This window comes from Pseudorasbora parva, chromosome 11 (assembly GCF_024679245.1).
Source record: "Pseudorasbora parva isolate DD20220531a chromosome 11, ASM2467924v1, whole genome shotgun sequence".
In the NCBI taxonomy this organism is placed as follows: Eukaryota; Metazoa; Chordata; class Actinopteri; order Cypriniformes; family Gobionidae; genus Pseudorasbora; species Pseudorasbora parva.
The window spans coordinates 83,865-105,000 of NC_090182.1; the positions used below are offsets into that span (position 1 = coordinate 83,865).

Genomic DNA, 21,136 nt, shown 5'->3' on the forward strand with positions numbered 1-21,136 from the left:
AACATGATTAATATGTTCTTTTGCTGATGAGGAGGAGATTGAGCCTGGAGCAGCTGATGGGACAGCAGTGGGGCTGGTGGTGTGTGTGTGTGTGTGTGTGTGTGTGTGTGTGTGTGTGTGTGTGTGTGTGTGTGTGTGTGTGTGTGTGTGTGTGTGTGTGTGTGTGTGGTGTGCGTGTGCGTGTGCGTGTGCGTGTGCGTGTGCGTGTGTGTAAATGTTCAGTTAAACATTACCCGGAAACTACTGTGTCTCGAGGCGTTGAGCTCGGCAGAAGGGAGGCGATCATCTGAAGCTGCAGTCAGTGTGTGTGTTTGTGTGTGTGAATGTGTGTGTGAAGGACGGAAGCCTGACGGACTGCGCGATCGGACACATAACGGTTAGACATGGACGCTTTCTTTACTCTTCTCTTCTCTTCTCTTCTTACCGGTCAATAATATTATCATTTAAATCTGAATGAGTGCATTGAAAGTTTGCATGAAAGCTGGTTTTAGAATAATCACAGAGCCTGATGTAGATACTTTAATGACTACTGAATTAAAGTGGGTGTAAGAAAGGCACATATGTCGATGTTTATGAAAGCATCTGTTGAATGAGTCGCAGATTTCCAGACAGCTTTATATCGCGGTCACTAACGCGGGTCAGTTTAACGCGTAGTTTAACTCTCTCTCTCTCTCACACACACACACACACACACACACGCCAGAGTGACCTGACTTACTGTATTTAATAATTACTAGCTTAACTCACACTCACACACACCAGAGTGACCTGACTTACTGTATTTAATCATTACTAGTTTAACTCACACACACACACACACACACACACACACACACACACACACACACACACACACACACACACACACACACACGCCAGAGGGACCTGACTTACTGTATTTAATCATTACTATATCAACACTATTTAGAGAAAACTGCACCAAAAGTAAAAATAAAATAAAAATCTCACTGAACATATATTAACAAAAGGAAAGGTAAATTTGTTACTTAAGTTATTTTTAATCACTGTTTTTTTAATGTATGTATTAATTTAAAATAAGACAAAGCTAATATAGTTGTAATCTTATATCAGTTATTTAAGAGTTAATCTTTAATGATCTGACAGAGTTGAGCCCCTATCAGATATATATTATATTCTATACTTTATGGATTCTCTTGAGAAACCTTGAGATAAAGACTGCGAGTCAATGTTCAGAAGTTATTAATTATTGTGATGTTTTTAACTATGATGTATAGCTGAGTTTTCTAATGTTTGTTGTCAAACTCAATTTTTGTATTATTATTATTATTATTAAAAAGCGCATTATTTTATTTGAAAAAGTTAATAATCGTTTTTTATTGACAAAATAGATAAGTTTGTCTTGTATATTTTTGGATTATATCAATGTCATTTTAATCTGTCATATGCTCATGTTACTCCTCCTACGGGGCATGTTGTCACATTCCACGTCCATTCTTTCATGGCAAATCAAGATAAAAGCACACACTGTATTAATAAAACAAAACCACATAACTGAACTAGACATGTGAAATTAATGTGGGGAAAAAACCCGAGTTGATTTACACAAACTGAGAAAGGCAGAAAGGGTTTGTGCCCCGCTCACCTCTATTAGATTTCAATTCTGAAATTATTGTTTGAATGTATTAAAAATGCAAATGTATAATGAGATGAGACTTGGCATCCAAAAGTAAGATATTATCAGTTTCAAAGTTCCGTTTTCATTTGTAACTCTACCCTTTATTTGTATACTTTATTCTCCACCCATTCTCCACTATTCTCTCTCTCTCTCTCTCTCTCTCTCTCTCTCTCTCTCTCTCTCTCTCTCTCTCTCAGTCGCCTACAGTGGGTTAGAACATGTGTAAGGGTGGGTCGTCTACAGTGGGTTAGAACACGTGTAAGGGTGGGTCGTCTACAGTGGGTTAGAACACGTGTAAGGGTGGGTCGCCTACAGTGGGTTAGAACATGTGTAAGGGTGGGTCGCCTACAGTGGGTTAGAACATGTGTAAGGGTGGGTCGTCTACAGTGGGTTAGAACATGTGTAAGGGTGGGTCGTCTACAGTGGGTTAGAACATGTGTAAGGGTGGGTCGCCTACAGTGGGTTAGAACATGTGTAAGGGTGGGTCGCCTACAGTGGGTTAGAACATGTGTAAGGGTGGGTCGTCTACAGTGGGTTAGAACATGTGTAAGGGTGGGTCGTCTACAATGGGTTAGAACATGTGTAAGGGTGGGTCGCCTACAGTGGGTTAGAACATGTGTAAGGGTGGGTCGCCTACAGTGGGTTAGAACATGTGTAAGGGTGGGTCGCCTACAGTGGGTTAGAACATGTGTAAGGGTGGGTCGCCTACAGTGGGTTAGAACATGTGTAAGGGTGGGTCGCCTACAGTGGGTTAGAACATGTGTAAGGGTGGGTCGCCTACAGTGGGTTAGAACATGTGTAAGGGTGGGTCGTCTACAGTGGGTTAGAACATGTGTAAGGGTGGGTCGCCTACAGTGGGTTAGAACATGTGTAAGGGTGGGTCGCCTACAGTGGGTTAGAACATGTGTAAGGGTGGGTCGCCTACAGTGGGTTAGAACATGTGTAAGGGTGGGTCGTCTACAGTGGGTTAGAACGTGTGTAGGGTTGGGTCGTCTACAGTGGGTTAGAACATGTGTAAGGGTGCGTCGTCTACAGTGGGTTAGAACATGTGTAGGGTTGGGTCGTCTACAGTGGGTTAGAACATGTGTAAGGGTGGGTCGCCTACAGTGGGTTAGAACATGTGTAAGGGTGGGTCGCCTACAGTGGGTTAGAACATGTGTAAGGGTGGGTCGTCTACAGTGGGTTAGAACATGTGTAAGGGTGGGTCGCCTACAGTGGGTTAGAACATGTGTAAGGGTGGGTCGTCTACAGTGGGTTAGAACATGTGTAAGGGTGGGTCGTCTACAGTGGGTTAGAACATGTGTAAGGTTGGGTCGTCTACAGTGGGTTAGAACATGTGTAAGGGTGGGTCGTCTACAGTGGGTTAGAACGTGTGTAAGGGTGGGTCGCCTACAGTGGGTTAGAACATGTGTAAGGGTGGGTCGTCTACAATGGGTTAGAACATGTGTAAGGGTGGGTCGCCTACAGTGGGTTAGAACATGTGTAAGGGTGGGTCGCCTACAGTGGGTTAGAACATGTGTAAGGGTGGGTCGCCTACAGTGGGTTAGAACATGTGTAAGGGTGGGTCGCCTACAGTGGGTTAGAACATGTGTAAGGGTGGGTCGTCTACAGTGGGTTAGAACATGTGTAAGGGTGGGTCGCCTACAGTGGGTTAGAACATGTGTAAGGGTGGGTCGCCTACAGTGGGTTAGAACATGTGTAAGGGTGGGTCGTCTACAGTGGGTTAGAACATGTGTAAGGGTGGGTCGCCTACAGTGGGTTAGAACATGTGTAAGGGTGGGTCGCCTACAGTGGGTTAGAACATGTGTAAGGGTGGGTCGCCTACAGTGGGTTAGAACATGTGTAAGGGTGGGTCGCCTACAGTGGGTTAGAACATGTGTAAGGGTGGGTCGTCTACAGTGGGTTAGAACATGTGTAAGGGTGGGTCGTCTACAGTGGGTTAGAACATGTGTAAGGGTGGGTCGCCTACAGTGGGTTAGAACATGTGTAAGGGTGGGTCGCCTACAGTGGGTTAGAACATGTGTAAGGGTGGGTCGTCTACAGTGGGTTAGAACATGTGTAAGGGTGAGTCGTCTACAGTGGGTTAGAACACGTGTAAGGGTGGGTCGTCTACAGTGGGTTAGAACATGTGTAAGGGTGGGTCGTCTACAGTGGGTTAGAACACGTGTAAGGGTGGGTCGTCTACAATGGGTTAGAACATGTGTAAGGGTGGGTCGCCTACAGTGGGTTAGAACATGTGTAAGGGTGGGTCGTCTACAGTGGGTTAGAACATGTGTAAGGGTGGGTCGTCTACAGTGGGTTAGAACATGTGTAAGGGTGGGTCGTCTACAGTGGGTTAGAACATGTGTAAGGGTGGGTCGTCTACAATGGGTTAGAACATGTGTAAGGGTGGGTCGCCTACAGTGGGTTAGAACACGTGCAAGGGTGGGTCGTCTACAGTGGGTTAGAACATGTGTAAGGGTGGGTCGCCTACAGTGGGTTAGAACATGTGTAAGGGTGGGTCGTCTACAATGGGTTAGAACATGTGTAAGGGTGGGTCGCCTACAGTGGGTTAGAACATGTGTAAGGGTGGGTCGTCTACAGTGGGTTAGAACATGTGTAAGGGTGGGTCGTCTACAGTGGGTTAGAACATGTGTAAGGGTGGGTCGTCTACAGTGGGTTAGAACATGTGTAAGGGTGGGTCGCCTACAGTGGGTTAGAACATGTGTAAGGGTGGGTCGTCTACAGTGGGTTAGAACATGTGTAAGGGTGGGTCACCAACAGTGGGTTAGAACATGTGTAAGGGTGAGTCGTCTACAGTGGGTTAGAACATGTGTAAGGGTGGGTCGTCTACAGTGGGTTAGAACATGTGTAAGGTTGGGTCATCTACAGTGGGTTAGAACATGTGTAAGGGTGGGTCGTCTACAGTGGGTTAGAACATGTGTAAGGGTGCGTCGTCTACAGTGGGTTAGAACATGTGTAAGGTTGGGTCATCTACAGTGGGTTAGAACATGTGTAGGGTTGGGTCGTCTACAGTGGGTTAGAACATGTGTAAGGGTGGGTCGTCTACAGTGGGTTAGAACACGTGTAAGGGTGGGTCGCCTACAGTGGGTTAGAACATGTGTAAGGGTGGGTCGTCTACAGTGGGTTAGAACATGTGTAAGGGTGGGTCGTCTACAGTGGGTGAGAACATGTGTAAGGGTGGGTCGCCTACAGTGGGTTAGAACATGTGTAAGGGTGGGTCGCCTACAGTGGGTTAGAACATGTGTAAGGGTGGGTCGTCTACAGTGGGTTAGAACATGTGTAAGGGTGGGTCGTCTACAGTGGGTTAGAACATGTGTTAGGGTGGGTCGCCTACAGTGGGTTAGAACATGTGTAAGGTTGGGTCGCCTACAGTGGGTTAGAACATGTGTAAGGGTGGGTCGTCTACAGTGGGTTAGAACATGTGTAAGGGTGGGTCGCCAACAGTGGGTTAGAACATGTGTAAGGGTGGGTCGTCTACAGTGGGTTAGAACATTTGTAAGGGTGGGTCGCCTACAGTGTGTTAGAACATGTGTAAGGGTGGGTCGCCTACAGTGGGTTAGAACATGTGTAAGGGTGGGTCGCCTACAGTGGGTTAGAACATGTGTAAGGGTGGGTCGTCTACAATGGGTTAGAACGTGTGTAAGGTTGGGTCGTCTACAGTGGGTTAGAACATGTGTAAGGTTGGGTCGCCTACAGTGGGTTAGAACATGTGTTAGGGTGGGTCGCCTACAGTGGGTTAGAACGTGTGTAAGGTTGGGTCGTCTACAGGCTGCAGGGTTGCCAAACAACAATCGAAAAGTTATCAGCAGGATTGAAGAAAACTGTACATTTCTCATCTCTACCACCCACGGATAATTATACCAACAACAGAAATAAGCGCAGTTACAATAGCAAAATACAGGAGCTGGTCATATAATTAGAATATCATCAAAAAGTTTATTCATTTCATTAATTCCATTCAAAAAGTGAAAACTTATTTCTTTTAATTTTGATGCTTATAACTGAAAACTACGGAAAATCCCAAATTCAGTATCTCAGAAAATTAGAATATTACTTAAGACCAATACAAAGAAAGGATTTTTAGAAATCTCTGCCAAATGAAAAGTCTGAGCATGTCCAGCACTCAGTGCTCAGTTGTGTCTCCTTTATCCTGAATTACTGCAGCGATGCGGCGTGGCGTGGAGTCGATCAGGCTGTGGCTCGGCTCAGGTGTTATGAGAGCCCAGGTTGCTCTGATAGGCCTTCAGCTCTTCTTCGTGGGTTTGGCATATCACCTCTTCCTCTTCATAATAGCCCAGAGATTATCTATAGGGTTATGGTCAGGCGAGTTTGCTGGCCAATTAAGAACAGGGATACCATGGTCCTTAAACCAGGCACTGGCTGCTTTGGCACTGTGTGCAGGTGCCCAGTCCTGTTGGAAAATGAAATCTGCATCTCCATAAACTTGGTCAGCAGCAGGAAGTGTGAACTGCTCTAAAACTTCCTGGTATACGGCTGCATTGACCATTAACCTCAGAAAACTCAGTGACCAACACCAGCAGATGCCATGGCTCCCCAAACCATCACTGACTGTGGAAACTTTACACTGGAGCTCAAGAAGCGTGGATTGTGTGCCTCTCCTCTCTTCCTCCAGACTCTGGGACCCTGATTTCCAAAGGAAATGCTAAATTTACTCTCATCAGAGAACATAACTTTGGGCCACTCAGCAGCCCTTTTTGTCTTTAGTCCAGGCGAGACGCTTCTGATGCTGCCTGTTGATCAAGAGTGGCTTGACTCAAGGAATGTGAAGCTCAAACCCGTGTCTTGCATACGTCTGTGCGCAGCGGTTCTTAAAGCGCTGACTCCAGCTGCAGTCCACTCTTTGTGAATCTCCTCCACATTTTTGAATGGGTTTTGTTTCACACTCCTCTCCAGGGTGCGGTTATCTCTATTGCTTGTACACTTTTTTCTACCACATCTTTTCCTTCCTTTCGCCTCTCTATTAATGTGCTTGGACACAGAGCTCTGGGAACAGCCAGCCTCTTTTGCAATGACCTTTTGTGTCTTGCCCTCCGTGTGTAAGGTGTCAATGGTCGTCTTAAGAACACCTGTCGAGTCAGCAGTCTTCCCCATGATTGTCGCCTACAGAACGAGACTGAGAGACCATTTAAAGGCCATTGCAGGTGTTATGAGTTCATTAGCTGATTAGAGTGTGGCACCAGATGTCTTCAATATTGAACCTTTTCACAATATTCTAATTTTCAGAGATCCTGAATTTGGGATTTTCCTTAGTTATCAGTTATAATCATCAAAATTAAAAGAAATAAACATTTGAAATATATCAGTCTGCGTGTAATCAATGAATATAATATACAAGTTTCACTTTTTGAATAGAATTTGTGAAATAAATCAACTGTTTGATGATATTCTAATTAATGATTAGCACCTGTATGTGGGAGAGCGTTTCTAAGATGTGACTATACTGTATTGCTATAGGTAACACTTCAAAGTCAATACTGAATCAAAAAGAATTAGTACATCATTTGGAATTGAAAGAATTTAATGACAACATATGGCTATGGTTACACTTAAAATAGTTATAAAATATATGTATGAGATGATAAAAACGTGTACCATTAATCGTACCCTGCGTGAATGTTACCTGAGGGATAGAAAGTGAGAGAGAGGGAGAGAGAGATACTTTAGAAAAGAGTAGAGACAAGGAAACCCAGCAAAAGTAAGAGCCAAAGAATCAAGGGCCAGAGCAACCGTTACAGTCTTCTTTTATCCTTTTCATGACCCTGTGACTAAACCCTAATGTGAGACATTTAAACTGACCAATCAGGTGATTACATCTCCCCCCGCTGTAAAGGTGTGACGCACATGTGTTGCCTACAGGCCTTCAGCATCTCTTTGTCTTTAGGAATTCCACATGGCCCTCCAGGTGAGAGAGAGGGGGTTAGAGACAGGACTGCAAACATCTTCATTCTGTTTCAGTTTCAATACATTGGCTAGAGCTACCATTGCCTCTGTATTCACAGATATCAGGGGCATTTTTAAGAAGTAATAAAAGTGTGCTTCTGAATTGTACAGGGAATAAGCTTTTTTCGGATTAAAATTATAATAATAACAATATTAATAATATTACACGGAGACACTTATGATATGTCGCCTTTAAACGTACAGCTGGAAAATATATAAAAGAGTAAGTTGATTTAATATAAACTGCATCACAAATGAATAGCTATAAGAGCAGGGGGAGTCCTGTGTTTAAACATATATATAGATGATATAAACTGATCAACATGAGGAGAATCTGTGGAAACACATCCTGTAATATACAGAAAGCTCTTTCAGGCCAGCCAACCATTCATCTAATGACCGGCCTTGGTAACTTTATAATGTTTTAGATCGTAATTGGCCAAGTGTGGATCAATAATTGTGTGTTTTTGTTTATTGACTGAAGGTGAGGTAAGTGATATTTTAAAACTGTTTTACAGTTGTTTCAATAGCAGGTTAGGGGCGTGTCTACTAAAGATGGTGAGAAGAGAGCGCTCCGTGTACGTCATTATTCAAAACATGAGTCACACAGGACAGACATTAGCCGAGAACTAATATATGCTGGCTTTTGCTTGAATATGCTCGTGTGTCAATGTTCGCTTGTTAGTCCATTTGCCATCGTATTGTTGCTCACTTCATCGATAATAAAGACCTGTTCATTTCCAATACCGTATGGAGCATCTAAATCTCCTCACTCTTTCAAGCGTCAGCTCATAAAATGTGTCTGATAAAGTAAGATACTATACTCCTAATATATGTTTGTTTCCTCTTTTCATGATCTATATAACCCTTATCCGGTCATAATTGCCATATGTCTTAGTTGGACTGTCGTGCTTGTGTACCATTGAGTTGTTCATGAGAACTGTTTGTGTTTTGTGATTGCTATAACTCTAATCTGGTCATAATTCAAATATGTCGTTAGTTGGACTGGTTGGAATGGTTTGTGTTTTTGTGATAGAAGGGATGACCTTTTCATGGAATATTCGACCTGGATAAGTAACACACAGATTCTGCCGTAGTCTGTGTTACGTATGTGTGGGACGGAGCTATCAGAATAGGGCCGAGACCCTTTTGGGGGTTAGGGGCGTGTTTGTTTTAGTGGTATGAAAAATCAACAATGGTTAGCAGAAAGCACTTATCACACCGGTAATGGTTATTCATTTAGTTGGTTAACCTCGTTTATGTCCTCATTTGGCCAAACTAACGGTAACCTATAAATTTGAATGCAGACTCTAAATAACAATGACATCCACGGTGAGATGGAACAGTATGTGATGAACTAGAGATGCTTCTCTTGATTTAAAGGTGTCATGTGATTAGCATATGTATTAGTATGAACCAACAAATAAAGGATTCTCCAGCCTGTGATAGCGTGCTAGGGTATGTTCTGTCAGAGACGTACACATAATCAATACGATCTGTAACAATGCAATTCTATTGCATATAAAAACATGTTTTACTCGCATAAGTGTGTTGCTAAATACACTAAATATTTTCACTTAAATAATTACCAAATTGAGATGACAAAAAGAAAATACCCTGAATCAGTTTGCAGCTTAGTCTTTCCGTCAAATAAAAACAGCTAGAGCGGCCAGCCTCTGGAAGGACCTTTCATTTGCTTTCCTCCACCAGAGCTCTTACGCTTGTACTACTGCTGTATTTTAATACCGCATAGCATATTTTGCAAGTAACTTGGTCCCCTTTCTCTCGAAATGGTCCCACACAGTGGGCTTCTTTCCCATTGCTTTTTTTAGCGAAATATGTCTGTATTGGCAAGTGTGGTTGCATGAGTCGATGCGCCCCGTGAGTTAACAAATACAGCTTCTCCTTTTTTTTTTAACCATGCGGCAAACAAAAAAAACTTTAAACCGTTTACCTGAAAGTATTAATCGGTCAAAATTCTTACTATCGTTTAACGGTTAAACGGTCAATAAGAGCATCCCTAATTCTTATATTACCATGACCTTTTATATATCAAAGGCTCAAAGGAAAGGTGATTTCTCAATTCATCACCCCTTTCAGTTAGGTTTAGGGTTAGGGTTAGGTCACAGTCAAACTTTCTTGGACTAAAACATTGTTCAATGTGCAAATTAACCAATAATAAATCACAATAATTGACCCTATGTTTAGTTAAGTTGAGAAGTTTCATACAGTAAAGTACATGTATTGTGTAATTTATGCCAATTGTACAGAAGAAAAGCAGCATTTCCTTTAGTTTCTCCTTTAGTAGCGTCTCCTGACATCAACGCACCGGGCTGTGTGACGGTCGCGGTCCGGCTGTGTGACGGTCACGGTCCGGCTGTGTGACGGTCATGCTCCGGCGGTGTTTGAGTTGGACTTTGGGTTTAGATTCCTGTGTTAATTCAACGGTTGCCATGGTTTTTTAATATCCGTCTTTAATCCAGCCCCTCGGTGACAGATCTGGAAGCTTGTTTCTGCCACTGAAAGAAACATAAAAATAGATTGTTTTAACAAATAAGTCAAGTCAACTTTATATACTGCTTTTACAATGACAATTGTTTCAAAGCATATTCACAGTGTTAAACAGGACAATACTGCTGCAAAATCTGATTCGGCTGTACAGTCGCTCTGGAGAAAACGGCGATGTTATCAGCTTATTTTAATTTATCATATAGTGACAATGTGGGCAGATCAGTGATATAGTTTATACAATTAATTTACACCTAATAAATACATTTTATTTGAATATTTAGTTGAATAACTTGCATCGACATTTTTGTGTCCCAGTGTCGTTAATAACTCTATTTAAAATTTGTAGAGTTCCTTTTATGGACGTTTTGTGTTAGTTTGTTTTCTCTTTGTCTTTAACATCGACCCGTCAAGGGTTTACAGATGAAAATGAGCAATTTTGGCCTTTTACGTTTCACATTTGTGATCCTGGACCACAAACCCAGTCATAAGAGTAAATTTTCTGAAATTGAGATTTATACATTATCTATAAATAATCTTTCCACCAATGTATGGTTTGTGAGAACAATATCTGGCCAAACAGTTTGAAAAGCTGGAATCTGAGGGAGTCAAATCTAAATATCTCCTAAAACTCTTTGCCCGCCCCCACCAGGGTTTTTGACCATTTTCACCCAAATTTAATAGCCAATGGGATATTTTGTATATATCTGAGCATGCAATATGTCAAAAAAGAGCTGTCCCTCTACAAAAACAAAAACAACAACAACAACAACAAAAACGTTTATTCTAGCTTCTGGCATTCCTTTCTTATCAACACTTGAATATGGGTATGTTTCATAAAAAAATGGTCTCATTCAGTGACATTAGATCATTTTGATGTATGTGATGTTTAATGTTGATGATCATGTTATTTTGCCTTTGCATCTGCTTACATACGACCTTTTGCTTCTGCGTCTAACTCGCATGTGTTTTGATCAGGAGATTCAGGACTCATTCAGAAGATGCGTAATAGCGCCCCCTAGTGTCTGACAGTGAAAACACAGAAACCTGGAATATTCTGTTTTTGGCCTGGAAGCGTTTTCTCACAAACAACGGAAAATTCTGTGTTTGGCGGGGAAAGAGTTAAAGTTTGCAAATTAGATCCTTAGCAATGCATATTACTAATAATAATACACGTCTAATATATTTAGGGTAGGACATTAACAAATGTCTTCAACATGATCTTAATATCCTAATGATTTTTGGCATAAAAGAAAAATGTATAATTTTGACCCACACGATGTAGTGTTGGCTATCGCCACAGATATACCCGTGAGGTTATGACTGGTGTTGAGCTCCAGGGTCACACACTGTTGTAGTAATGTGTAATGTCCCTGATTAAATAAATGACAATACATAATTAACTAGTTAAACAGTCAGATTTACAAACTCAGTTCAAAATTCATACATTTTCTTGCAATTGCAAGTTTACATCTCGCATTTCTGACTTTTTTCCCCCTCAGAATTGCAAAATAGAAATTTGAATTACGAGTTATAAAGTCAAAATTAAAGAAAAAACATATTCCGTGGTAAAATCAGTTTTGATATTTACCACAGCATCACTTTAATGGCAACTTTACCTTTGTCCTCGTGTTCGCTTTAAACGTTCCTTCATAATGGAGTCATATGCAATCGTTACACCTCTCAGTGAAAAAATAACCAGATTTCCAGAGCTCATAAACCCGATGGACCTTATCTCTTAACAAAACTCACTCAAGGGGTGAGCAGATGTCCCACTTTCCCAGAGAGTCCAGTTTTTCAGCTCTATTTTAGTGTCCTAAAAATACTCATTATAAAAAAACATTATTGTCCCGTATTTCCTTTGTTTCTTTATGGCTGGGTGACAGTAGTGGTCTTCTGTCATGCGAGCCTATCAAAAGTAGCCAAGCTCATCGTACAACAAAATTACCATCCAATCGCAATTCATTATCGATTAAGGCGGGGTATCACAGAGAGCCCGGAGGAGATCGAGTTAGAAGTGAGAAGTAGGACATTTCCGATTGCTGCATTAAAGCCAAGCATTTGGCCTTAAAGGGACAGCAGCCTAAAATACCTGTGTGCCATTAATGTTGATCACACAAACAGTGTTGTATGCATGTTAGATAACTTTACTGCAGCTGAAAAACTGTTTATTTAGTTTAATGTGTTTTATATAAAGTAATTATATAGATAAATAACTGTAAAAATCGCTATCGCAAAATAATATTTGTGATTTGGGTGTTGGTGGGGTGAGGAACAGTTTTTAGGTAAATTTGCGTGTGCTTCCAAAAAGGACACCTGATAACCACATGGGTCCTGATTCAGAAATACCATGCACAGGGTGGTACTGCGGCTCACGTTCAGCCCATTTAGCTGGGCTCAGGGCCTTTAAATGAAGTAAATCATTTATTAAATAAACTGGCCAGAAACAAATAATAACATCTATCCATCTTCCAGAACACTTTGTCCTCTGCAGTCACCATATTTATCTTGAAAGCTCCAATGCCACCTTCAGTATTTTTCCCCGGGGCGATGTTTTCATTTTTTGTGTGCAGGTTTTTCAGTCAGGCATTTCTCCAAACGGATTACACAACGCATTACACATCTTACGCTAAACGTAACAGCAGGCCCGTGTAACCCGATTGTGTCAAGGCTTCCGGTTTCATCCCCTTTAGCTGGACAAAAACTGTCCGTCATGCTGCGCGATATAGCAAACTGTTCATTCCTATCATACATGTTTTTTTATTATCATAGTTTTTAACACTGTGGTTAGTAGTGTTATTCTTCATGTTATTTACTTATAGCAACAAATGAAGTGGAAGTGTCCACACACTCACAGCTTACCTCTGTGTTGAAAATAAGGTGAAGGTTTTGTCAAAGACAATTATTAAATGACACTAATTATAATACTATTTGCTCATGAGGTTTCTCAGCCTGCAGCGTGATATAGTTAGTTAAAGACACACATAGTGCGTGTTCTATATGATGTATGTTTGGCTTGTATTGTCACATGCTCTGTCGGGGGGGTTCTGTGCTCCTCATTTACTTTCAGTGGAGATGATTGTGTGTTGAGTGTCTGCGACTTACTTTTAGTTTTAGTTTGTGCATTGGCTTGATGAAGAAATGTGTACTGCATAGCACTGTCATATCTGGTTATAACATGTCATAAAGTCTATAACATGCTCTCACACGTTTATTTATTAGCATTGCTGGAAGGAATAAAAATATGTGGTTTCAACAGCCAGATGCATTTAGACACGTTTGATCAGGAATGCATCCCAGATCACCTCCTGAACTGAGAGCGACCGGATTGAAATGAGTTTCAGAGGGCATTTACACCGGGTCTTTATCCCATTTACACCGGGTCTTTATCCCATTTACACCGGGTCTTTATCCCATTTACACCAGGTCTTTATCCCATTTACACCGGGTCTTTATCCCATTTACACCGGGTCTTTATCCCATTTACACCAGGTCTTTATCCCATTTACACCGGGTCTTTATCCCATTTACACCGGGTCTTTATCCCATTTACACCGGGTCTTTATCCCATTTACACCGGGTCTTTATCCCATTTACACCAGGTCTTTATCCCATTTACACCGGGTCTTTATCCCATTTACACCGGGTCTTTATCCCATTTACACCGGGTCTTTATCCCATTTACACCGGGTCTTTATCCCATTTACACCGGGTCTTTATCCCATTTACACCGGGTCTTTATCCCATTTACACCGGGTCTTTATCCCATTTACACCGGGTCTTTATCCCATTTACACCGGGTCTTTATCCCATTTACACCGGGTCTTTATCCCATTCACACCGGGTCTTTATCCCATTTACACCGGGTCTTTTAACAATCGGATAGCTATCCTATTGGAGAAAACACATGAAGTGACCAGGTGTGAATAGGCTCCATATGTCAAAACACATCAGCGTGTTGAAAATCATCGGATAACTGATATTTTCAACAACTCAAAAACAGGTCAAACTGACACAACAGCACACACGGGTTAAATAAAGGATAAAGAGATTATTGATGGAGATGTTTTTTGGGGGTTTGTTCTGTTAGTCCAGCATTAAGAAACACTGTTTATTTCATTTGTTTGTTTTTTCTGTCATTTTTATTTTTGCCATTGCTCATAATATGTCCTTATTTACTTAAAAACTAATACAATAAAGGTGACATTACTTACTGTTTACTTGTCTATAACAATATTTGTAATGTGTATTTGGCTAGAAGTTGTTGGAGTCATAGCATTATTTATTAAGCACACGTCGGTCAAAAGCAATGCAAATAATAATTACTAGGCCTTTTTTGTGGTGGAGCCAGTGAAAAACTAAAGCACAGCCAGTGGAAAAACTCTTTAGTGTTAATTGATTGAATTTAATATTTATATTTTTAACACTTTCTTTCTTTCTGATTTCAGACACCAATGCAAGAATGGCAGTAGTCAACACAACGTTTAATAGTAGCATGTGTCCATCCATCGATGACTTCCGTAACCAAGTCTATTCTACCGCATACTCCATCATCACCGTCTTTGGGCTGATGGGCAATGGCTTTGCGCTGTACGTGCTGCTCCGCACCTACCGCCAGACCTCGGCCTTCCACATCTACATGCTGAACCTGGCCGTGTCGGACCTGCTGTGTGTCAGCACTCTGCCCCTACGGGTGCTCTACTACATCAACAAAGGCCAGTGGAACCTGGGGGACTTCCTCTGCCGCCTGAGCTCCTACGCACTGTACGTTAACCTCTACTGCAGCGTGTTCTTCATGATGGCTATGAGCTTCACCCGCTTCCTAGCCATCGTGTTCCCGGTGCAGAACCTGAGGCTAGTCTCTGAGAGGAAGGCGTGGCTCATTTGCGTGGGCATTTGGGTCTTCATTTGCACCACCAGCTCACCCTTCCTCCTCTCTGGCCAGCATACTGATCCAAAGACCAACAAAACCAAATGTTTCGAACCACCAGAAACATCAGGCAGCCTAGATAAACTAGTCGTGCTGAATTACTTTTCCCTGGTGGTGGGTTTTATTATTCCCTTCCTGGTTATCTTGCTGTGTTATGCAGGCATCTTGCGCACTCTACTTAGGAACAGTAACGGTGTGAACAAGCAGCGGGTCACGCGTAACAAGGCCATTCGGATGATCGTTGTGGTGATGCTGGCTTTCTTGGTCAGTTTTATGCCCTATCACATTCAGCGCACGCTGCACCTCCACTTCAAGGCCCGCACCGCTGACCACTCCTGCGAGGAGGTCATCTACATGCAGAAGTCTGTGGTCATCACCCTCTGCCTGGCGGCCGCCAACTCATGCTTTGACCCAATGCTCTACTTTTTCTCTGGAGAGAACTTTCGACACCGCCTGTCCACCTTCCGCCGGGTTTCTGGAAACTTTTCTCAGACGCACAGAGGCCGACACCCTCTCCGAAGCTCCCCGCCGGTGGAGGAGAGTGAGCTGCAGTGCTGTAACGGTTCAGATAAACTTGGGTAGACGGACTGAAAATGAAGAAGCAGAAGCACATATTCTCCAAAATGCTTATTGTCCAATATAGTATTAATGATAATTAGAGATTCCTATGTACTACATTTCAGTATTAATAACTGCTCTGTGCATGACTTAGATTATTATGCATCTCAAGAATATGTTTGCAGTAAAACCTATACTTGGGAGATAACATTTCATAATACTGACTAATTAATCCCTAGTAAGAGGTTATTAAATGTGTTTTGGGATTCATTATTTACCATTTAAAAGAACACTTAATATATAAACAGAGTGCACTCTCTATTCAGTGTGTATTCATTGTGAAATATACGGCCGTGTTTCCACCGCAGGAACGAGGGGCTTTTGACCACAAAATGAAGTTCTGGGTAAAAATGTCCCCCTCAGGAAGTCCCCACTCGTGAGGAAGTACTCTTTCAAACTTAGGTACCCTTTCTTGGGCTGGGACTTGGGCACTGTTCACACATTTCATTTCAACCTCCATTTGTAAAAGTTTTTAGCAGTGCGTGTTGTAAGAGTTGTTTGCTATTCACATCAAAAATGAAGGACTTGATGAAAAAAAACGCCCGATGGACAGACGGCGAGGTTCAGGCTTTATAACATACGGAGAACAAAATCCAGCGGTAATGGGAAAGCCGCATGCAGTCCTGCATCACCGGTCGAATTATCACAGTACTTTACACCGATGGAAACACACACAGCATCTGGGGGAAAAGGTTCCTGAGAAAAACTGGTCTGGGTAGTTTCGGTGGAAACGGGGCTTGTGACAGCATTTAAGGATATTTTAATGTAAATGTATATTTTATTGTAAATAATGTATTTAGGAAACAAATGTAGGACCTTAGAGCAAATTAGACAATATCAAAACTGTGCAGAAAGAGGGGAAGAAGCAGAATGTAAGCCTCCAGAGACCCAGTCGGTGTGGCACCAGCGGGTCAGCGCTAACTGTCGTCCTCCAGGGCTGATTGGGTCAGTTAGGCAGCTAACCCGAGGAAGGGGTCTGAAGATCAATCAATCACCTTTATTTATATAGCGCTTTTACAATCACGATTGTGTCAAAGCAGCTTCACAGTGTCAAACAGGGTAATATTGCGACAAAATTAGATTTGGCTGTACAGCCGTACTGGAGTAAACAGTGATGTTATCAGCTTATTTTAATTTATCAGAGAGAGACAATGTTGGCAGATCAGTATTATAGTTTATAGAATTAAATAAGACCTAATTCATATATTTTATTTGTATAATAAGTTGAATAACTTTAATCATATTTTTAGTGTCCCCAACTGAGCAAGCCAAGCCAAAGGCGACAGATGGTGCATGTAGGACAGAGCGGTGTGATCAGCGGCGCCATCAAGAGTTTCAAAGGGGACAATATTGGCCCCCCTTCTTCAAGAAGATTAATGTGTTTTTTCTTTTGAAGTTGAATAAGAAATTGTAATAATGTATTTGTTTCAATAAACAAACAAAAGGAAATCTTGCACACTATAAATACTTGCAAAAAACAAAAACGTTTTAATAGCAACGTTTCGACCTTCATCAGGCATATATGGGAATAAAACACTTTAAAATAATCACGCTGTCATCTCTAACACTCACATGTAAATGCACTCAAGAGGATGTGATGTTTGCTATATGTGTGATTGTAAATTTACTTGCCGAATATTAACATTAACTCTGGGTGAAACATCATATTCTGAAGGACAACTGAAGTAAAATCATAGCTCTGCACTATAAGGTCATATAAACAGCACAGATGCGGTATATTACAGTTCATCCACAGTTAATCTGTAGGACAGAGATGAACAAGTTGAGTAGATCTGTTTTAGGTTTTGTTTGATGTGTTTTAATGTGTTTTATTTTGTTCTGTGGCTCATGTCATGTGATGTTGTGATGTGTTTCGTTGCCTCATGTGCCCGATCCGGATGGCGCTCCCACTCAGAGGCAGATGCTGATGGGTCATGGGCCTGTTATCTTGTTCAGTAGTTCTGTATTGCCATTGGTGATTTCCTCGTGTGATTACCCATTGTCCTGTTTTTAAGCTATGTTGGTGGGTCATGTATTGAAGTGTGTTTAGCTGTTACATGTGCCAGTCGTAAAAGGTTATGTCTATGTTTTGGATTTAGTGAATGGTTTATGTTTCAGGTTTTATGATCATCTTAAATGTAAATAAACGGCACTTGGGCATCTACACCATTGTGCTTGTCTGCTCCTTTGCCAGCTGATGTTTCAGAATATACGAGCAGCCATGGCTCCAGAAGCCATGCTTCTGGAGCATGGCTTCTGGAGCACCAATATACCTAAATTCACTTGCTCAGACTTACACACCCTCCAGAAGCTTGCGTTCTGCGAGCGAGCGGCGCCTCGTGGTTCCATCCCAAAGAGGCATGAAATCGCTCTCACTGACATTTTCCTGGACCGTTCCCACCTGGTGGAATGACCTGCCGATCTCAATTCGTGCTGCCGAGTCTGTAGCCATTCTTAAAAAACATCTTAAGACACATCTTTTCCATTTGCACTTGACCAATACAGAATAGCACTTACTGATCACCACAGCAACGACCAAAAGCGCACACTCCTGGATCATATCTACGTCTCTCATCCGGATTTGTGCCTTCAGGCGGGTATGTTACATAGTTATCATAACTATCAGAATCCAGTGTTCTGTATATTGCGTACGTGAGTTTTTGTTGTAGATGGCTATTGCTGCGCGTTTAGCTAGAATACAAAACCAACCCATTGGGCCACTGAATCTGCATTAACGACAACAGCTGGGGCAACAGCCTTAGTCCTAATGGGTTGTAGCTATCTTAGCTATCAAAATCCAGTGTTCGGCACTTTGCGGACGTGAGTTTTTGTTGTAGATGTCTGTCTTTAAAAAAAAAAAAAAAAAAAAAAAAAATTGTTGTGTATTGTGCTAATTAACTGAGATTTCTTACAGCTCTTACAGGTTGTTGGCCTTGTCTGTTCCGTTGCTTCTATTACTCTCCCCTTTTTTGTAAGTCGCTTTGGATAAAAGCGTCTGCTAAATGATTAAATGTAAATGTAGAAGTCTGTCTCCGTCAAGGCGAAGCCTCCAGAGAGGATTACAGGGATGATGGACTAAATGATCTAACCTGATGCCTGAGCCAGAGACCCTGTTTACTGAATAGTTCCTTGTTTACTGTGGGAAGTGCAGAGAACAAACATATGCATAAAAAACATGCGTATGCCTCTCTTACCAGATGTGAAATATATGAATGGCAGATGATCTTGATCTTGAGTGCAGCTGAATGGTTTCAGATCTCCGCCTTGTAATTAATCCCATTGACGTCGGTCAGTGGCCTAACCCTTTCCTGCAAGAAATGCTTACATTTCCTGCATTTGTCAGACACTCTACCGCAAGGAAAAGAGAAAACGTCTGTCTGCTTGCAACCTGATGTGGTGCTCAAGACCCAAAATTAGGACCATTTTGGTCACAAATGCACCCGATATTGAATCTGTGTGATCTCAAAACATATTGGGGTGCATTTGTGCGAGTGCAAATAATTGTTGAGGTGTGACCGGTATTCATTTCTATTCCAAATGATGGCTAGTACTGTCTCACTGTCAAAACGCGAGAATGTTTCTGATTTCATCACATTCAGTGTAAGTGGCGATGGTGGATAATAATAGATACTGTATAATGAACTGAAGGTGGCGCTGCTGTGGCGGGCAGCCTCTCGAGGAGAAATGGAAACAAATCAGCACAGCAACACAACGACTGACAGTATAACACTGCTTTCATACAGCAGTTTAATAAACAGCTCAAATCAAGTCACTTACATTTTAGACGCAATATTGACTGTTTTTGTTCTCAGCAGCGAAAATAGATCCAGACCGAGACCACAGCAGAACCACACCAACACGTGTCCATTACTGAACAATTCAGCCATTTCAAAAGAGTCGAGTCGAAGATTCAATGCCTCATTCCTGAATCAGCCTCTTAACAAATCCTTTGAATGTTTTACTCCATAATGAACACTTGTCACTAAGAGATGGACTAAACAAGTGTATTACCAGCATATGATGTTGTATTCTCGTTGCTCGATGCCAATAATATTATATGCATTAGGAAATCAGTTTGAATATGAGGAAAGCCATATCTTTGAGATATCTTTGTCCTTTTAAAAGATTAAAGATTTAAAAGATTCAAATTTAAAAGATTGACAGCACTGACAGTCACTCATAAAGACAGATCTAGTGGCGTAATAATGAAACTGTCCATATCATAATCACTAATGGCCATAAATACAGGATATTTATATAAAATAATATTTACTATATTGACATTTAGTGTTAATTATGGAGGAGTAAAACTTGCTGTACGTGTGAGAGCTGGTGAGCACAGAAGCCTTCGCTCCTCCGGGTCACTTCTGTTATATCAGCGAGACTAATGGACCGGTTTATTCATCATTCGGGATTCAGAGACGGCAGAGGAGAAGCACAGGAGAAATCAGAGGATCATCTTTAATCAGAATTAATATAGTATCTTAGAGAAGACGTTCAGGAAGAGGAAAGTCAGATCTAACCGTTATCAGTTTATGATCAGAGATACGTCTCGAGAGACGTTATTAATTCCTGAAGTGCAAACAGGATCGAGTGTGTGTTCACGGCAGTGAGTAGGAAAGTCCACATGTTGTGCTGAGACATAAGGCCGCTGTCATAGGAGCAGTCCAAACGGATGTTCACGCTGACCCGAGAGCGCACTCGTGTGTGTTTTCTCTAAAGACTGGAGACAGCAATCTCAGCCTCCTTCTTGAAGAACGCAGCGATGTACGCGCCTGAGAGTCCGCTGGGATCGGCACCGGATGAGGGAATGAGCTGGCCTTTCCTGATCCGCATCCCACTCTCTCCCACTTCCCTTACTGCAGATTCCAGTCCTGAAGTCTCCTATCTAACACACTCATGCTGCCTTCACACACTCGCTGTCGAAACGTCCTTCCTCCCACTTCTGAAGTCCTGATAACTTGTGCTGTTTAAGGGCTTTATCGGAAACAACAGGAATCATGGAGGACAGCAGGTTTATCCTCTCCTTCTCCTCTCCGCCGTGTTTAACGCCGATGGCTTCCCAGGAGTAAACAGGACAGTTGATAACTCGTGTGTTCAGTAACTCCGGCAGCGTTAGCTCAGTTTGTGGAGCTCTCGTCTGAGGATCTGAAGGATGTGTAGAGAGCTCTCGTCTGAGGATCTGAAGGATGTGCAGAGAACTCTCATCTGAGGATCTGAAGGATGTGCAGAGAGCTCTCATCTGAGGATCTGAAGGATGTGCAGAGAGCTCTCGTCTGAGGATCTGAAGGATGTGCAGAGAGCTCTCGTCTGAGGATCTGAAGGATGTGCAGAGAGCTCTCGTCTGAGGATCTGAGGATCTGAAGGATGTGCAGAGAGCTCTCGTCTGAGGATCTGAAGGATGTGCAGAGAGCTCTCGTCTGAGGATCTGAAGGATGTGCAGAGAGCTCTCGTCTGAG

General features: G+C 42.1%; 1 protein-coding gene across 1 annotated transcript; it reads left to right on the forward strand.

Annotated features, from left to right (window-relative positions):
- The first annotated feature begins 240 nt into the window (after window positions 1-240).
- Window positions 241-17,830, forward strand: cysltr1 (cysteinyl leukotriene receptor 1). Its single transcript, XM_067456381.1, has 2 exons — window positions 241-376; window positions 14,578-17,830. Exon 2 carries the CDS (start codon window positions 14,592-14,594, stop codon window positions 15,639-15,641), a length of 1,050 nt encoding a protein of 349 aa, XP_067312482.1. The 5' UTR covers window positions 241-376; window positions 14,578-14,591; the 3' UTR covers window positions 15,642-17,830.
- The last annotated feature ends 3,306 nt before the right edge of the window (window positions 17,831-21,136 follow it).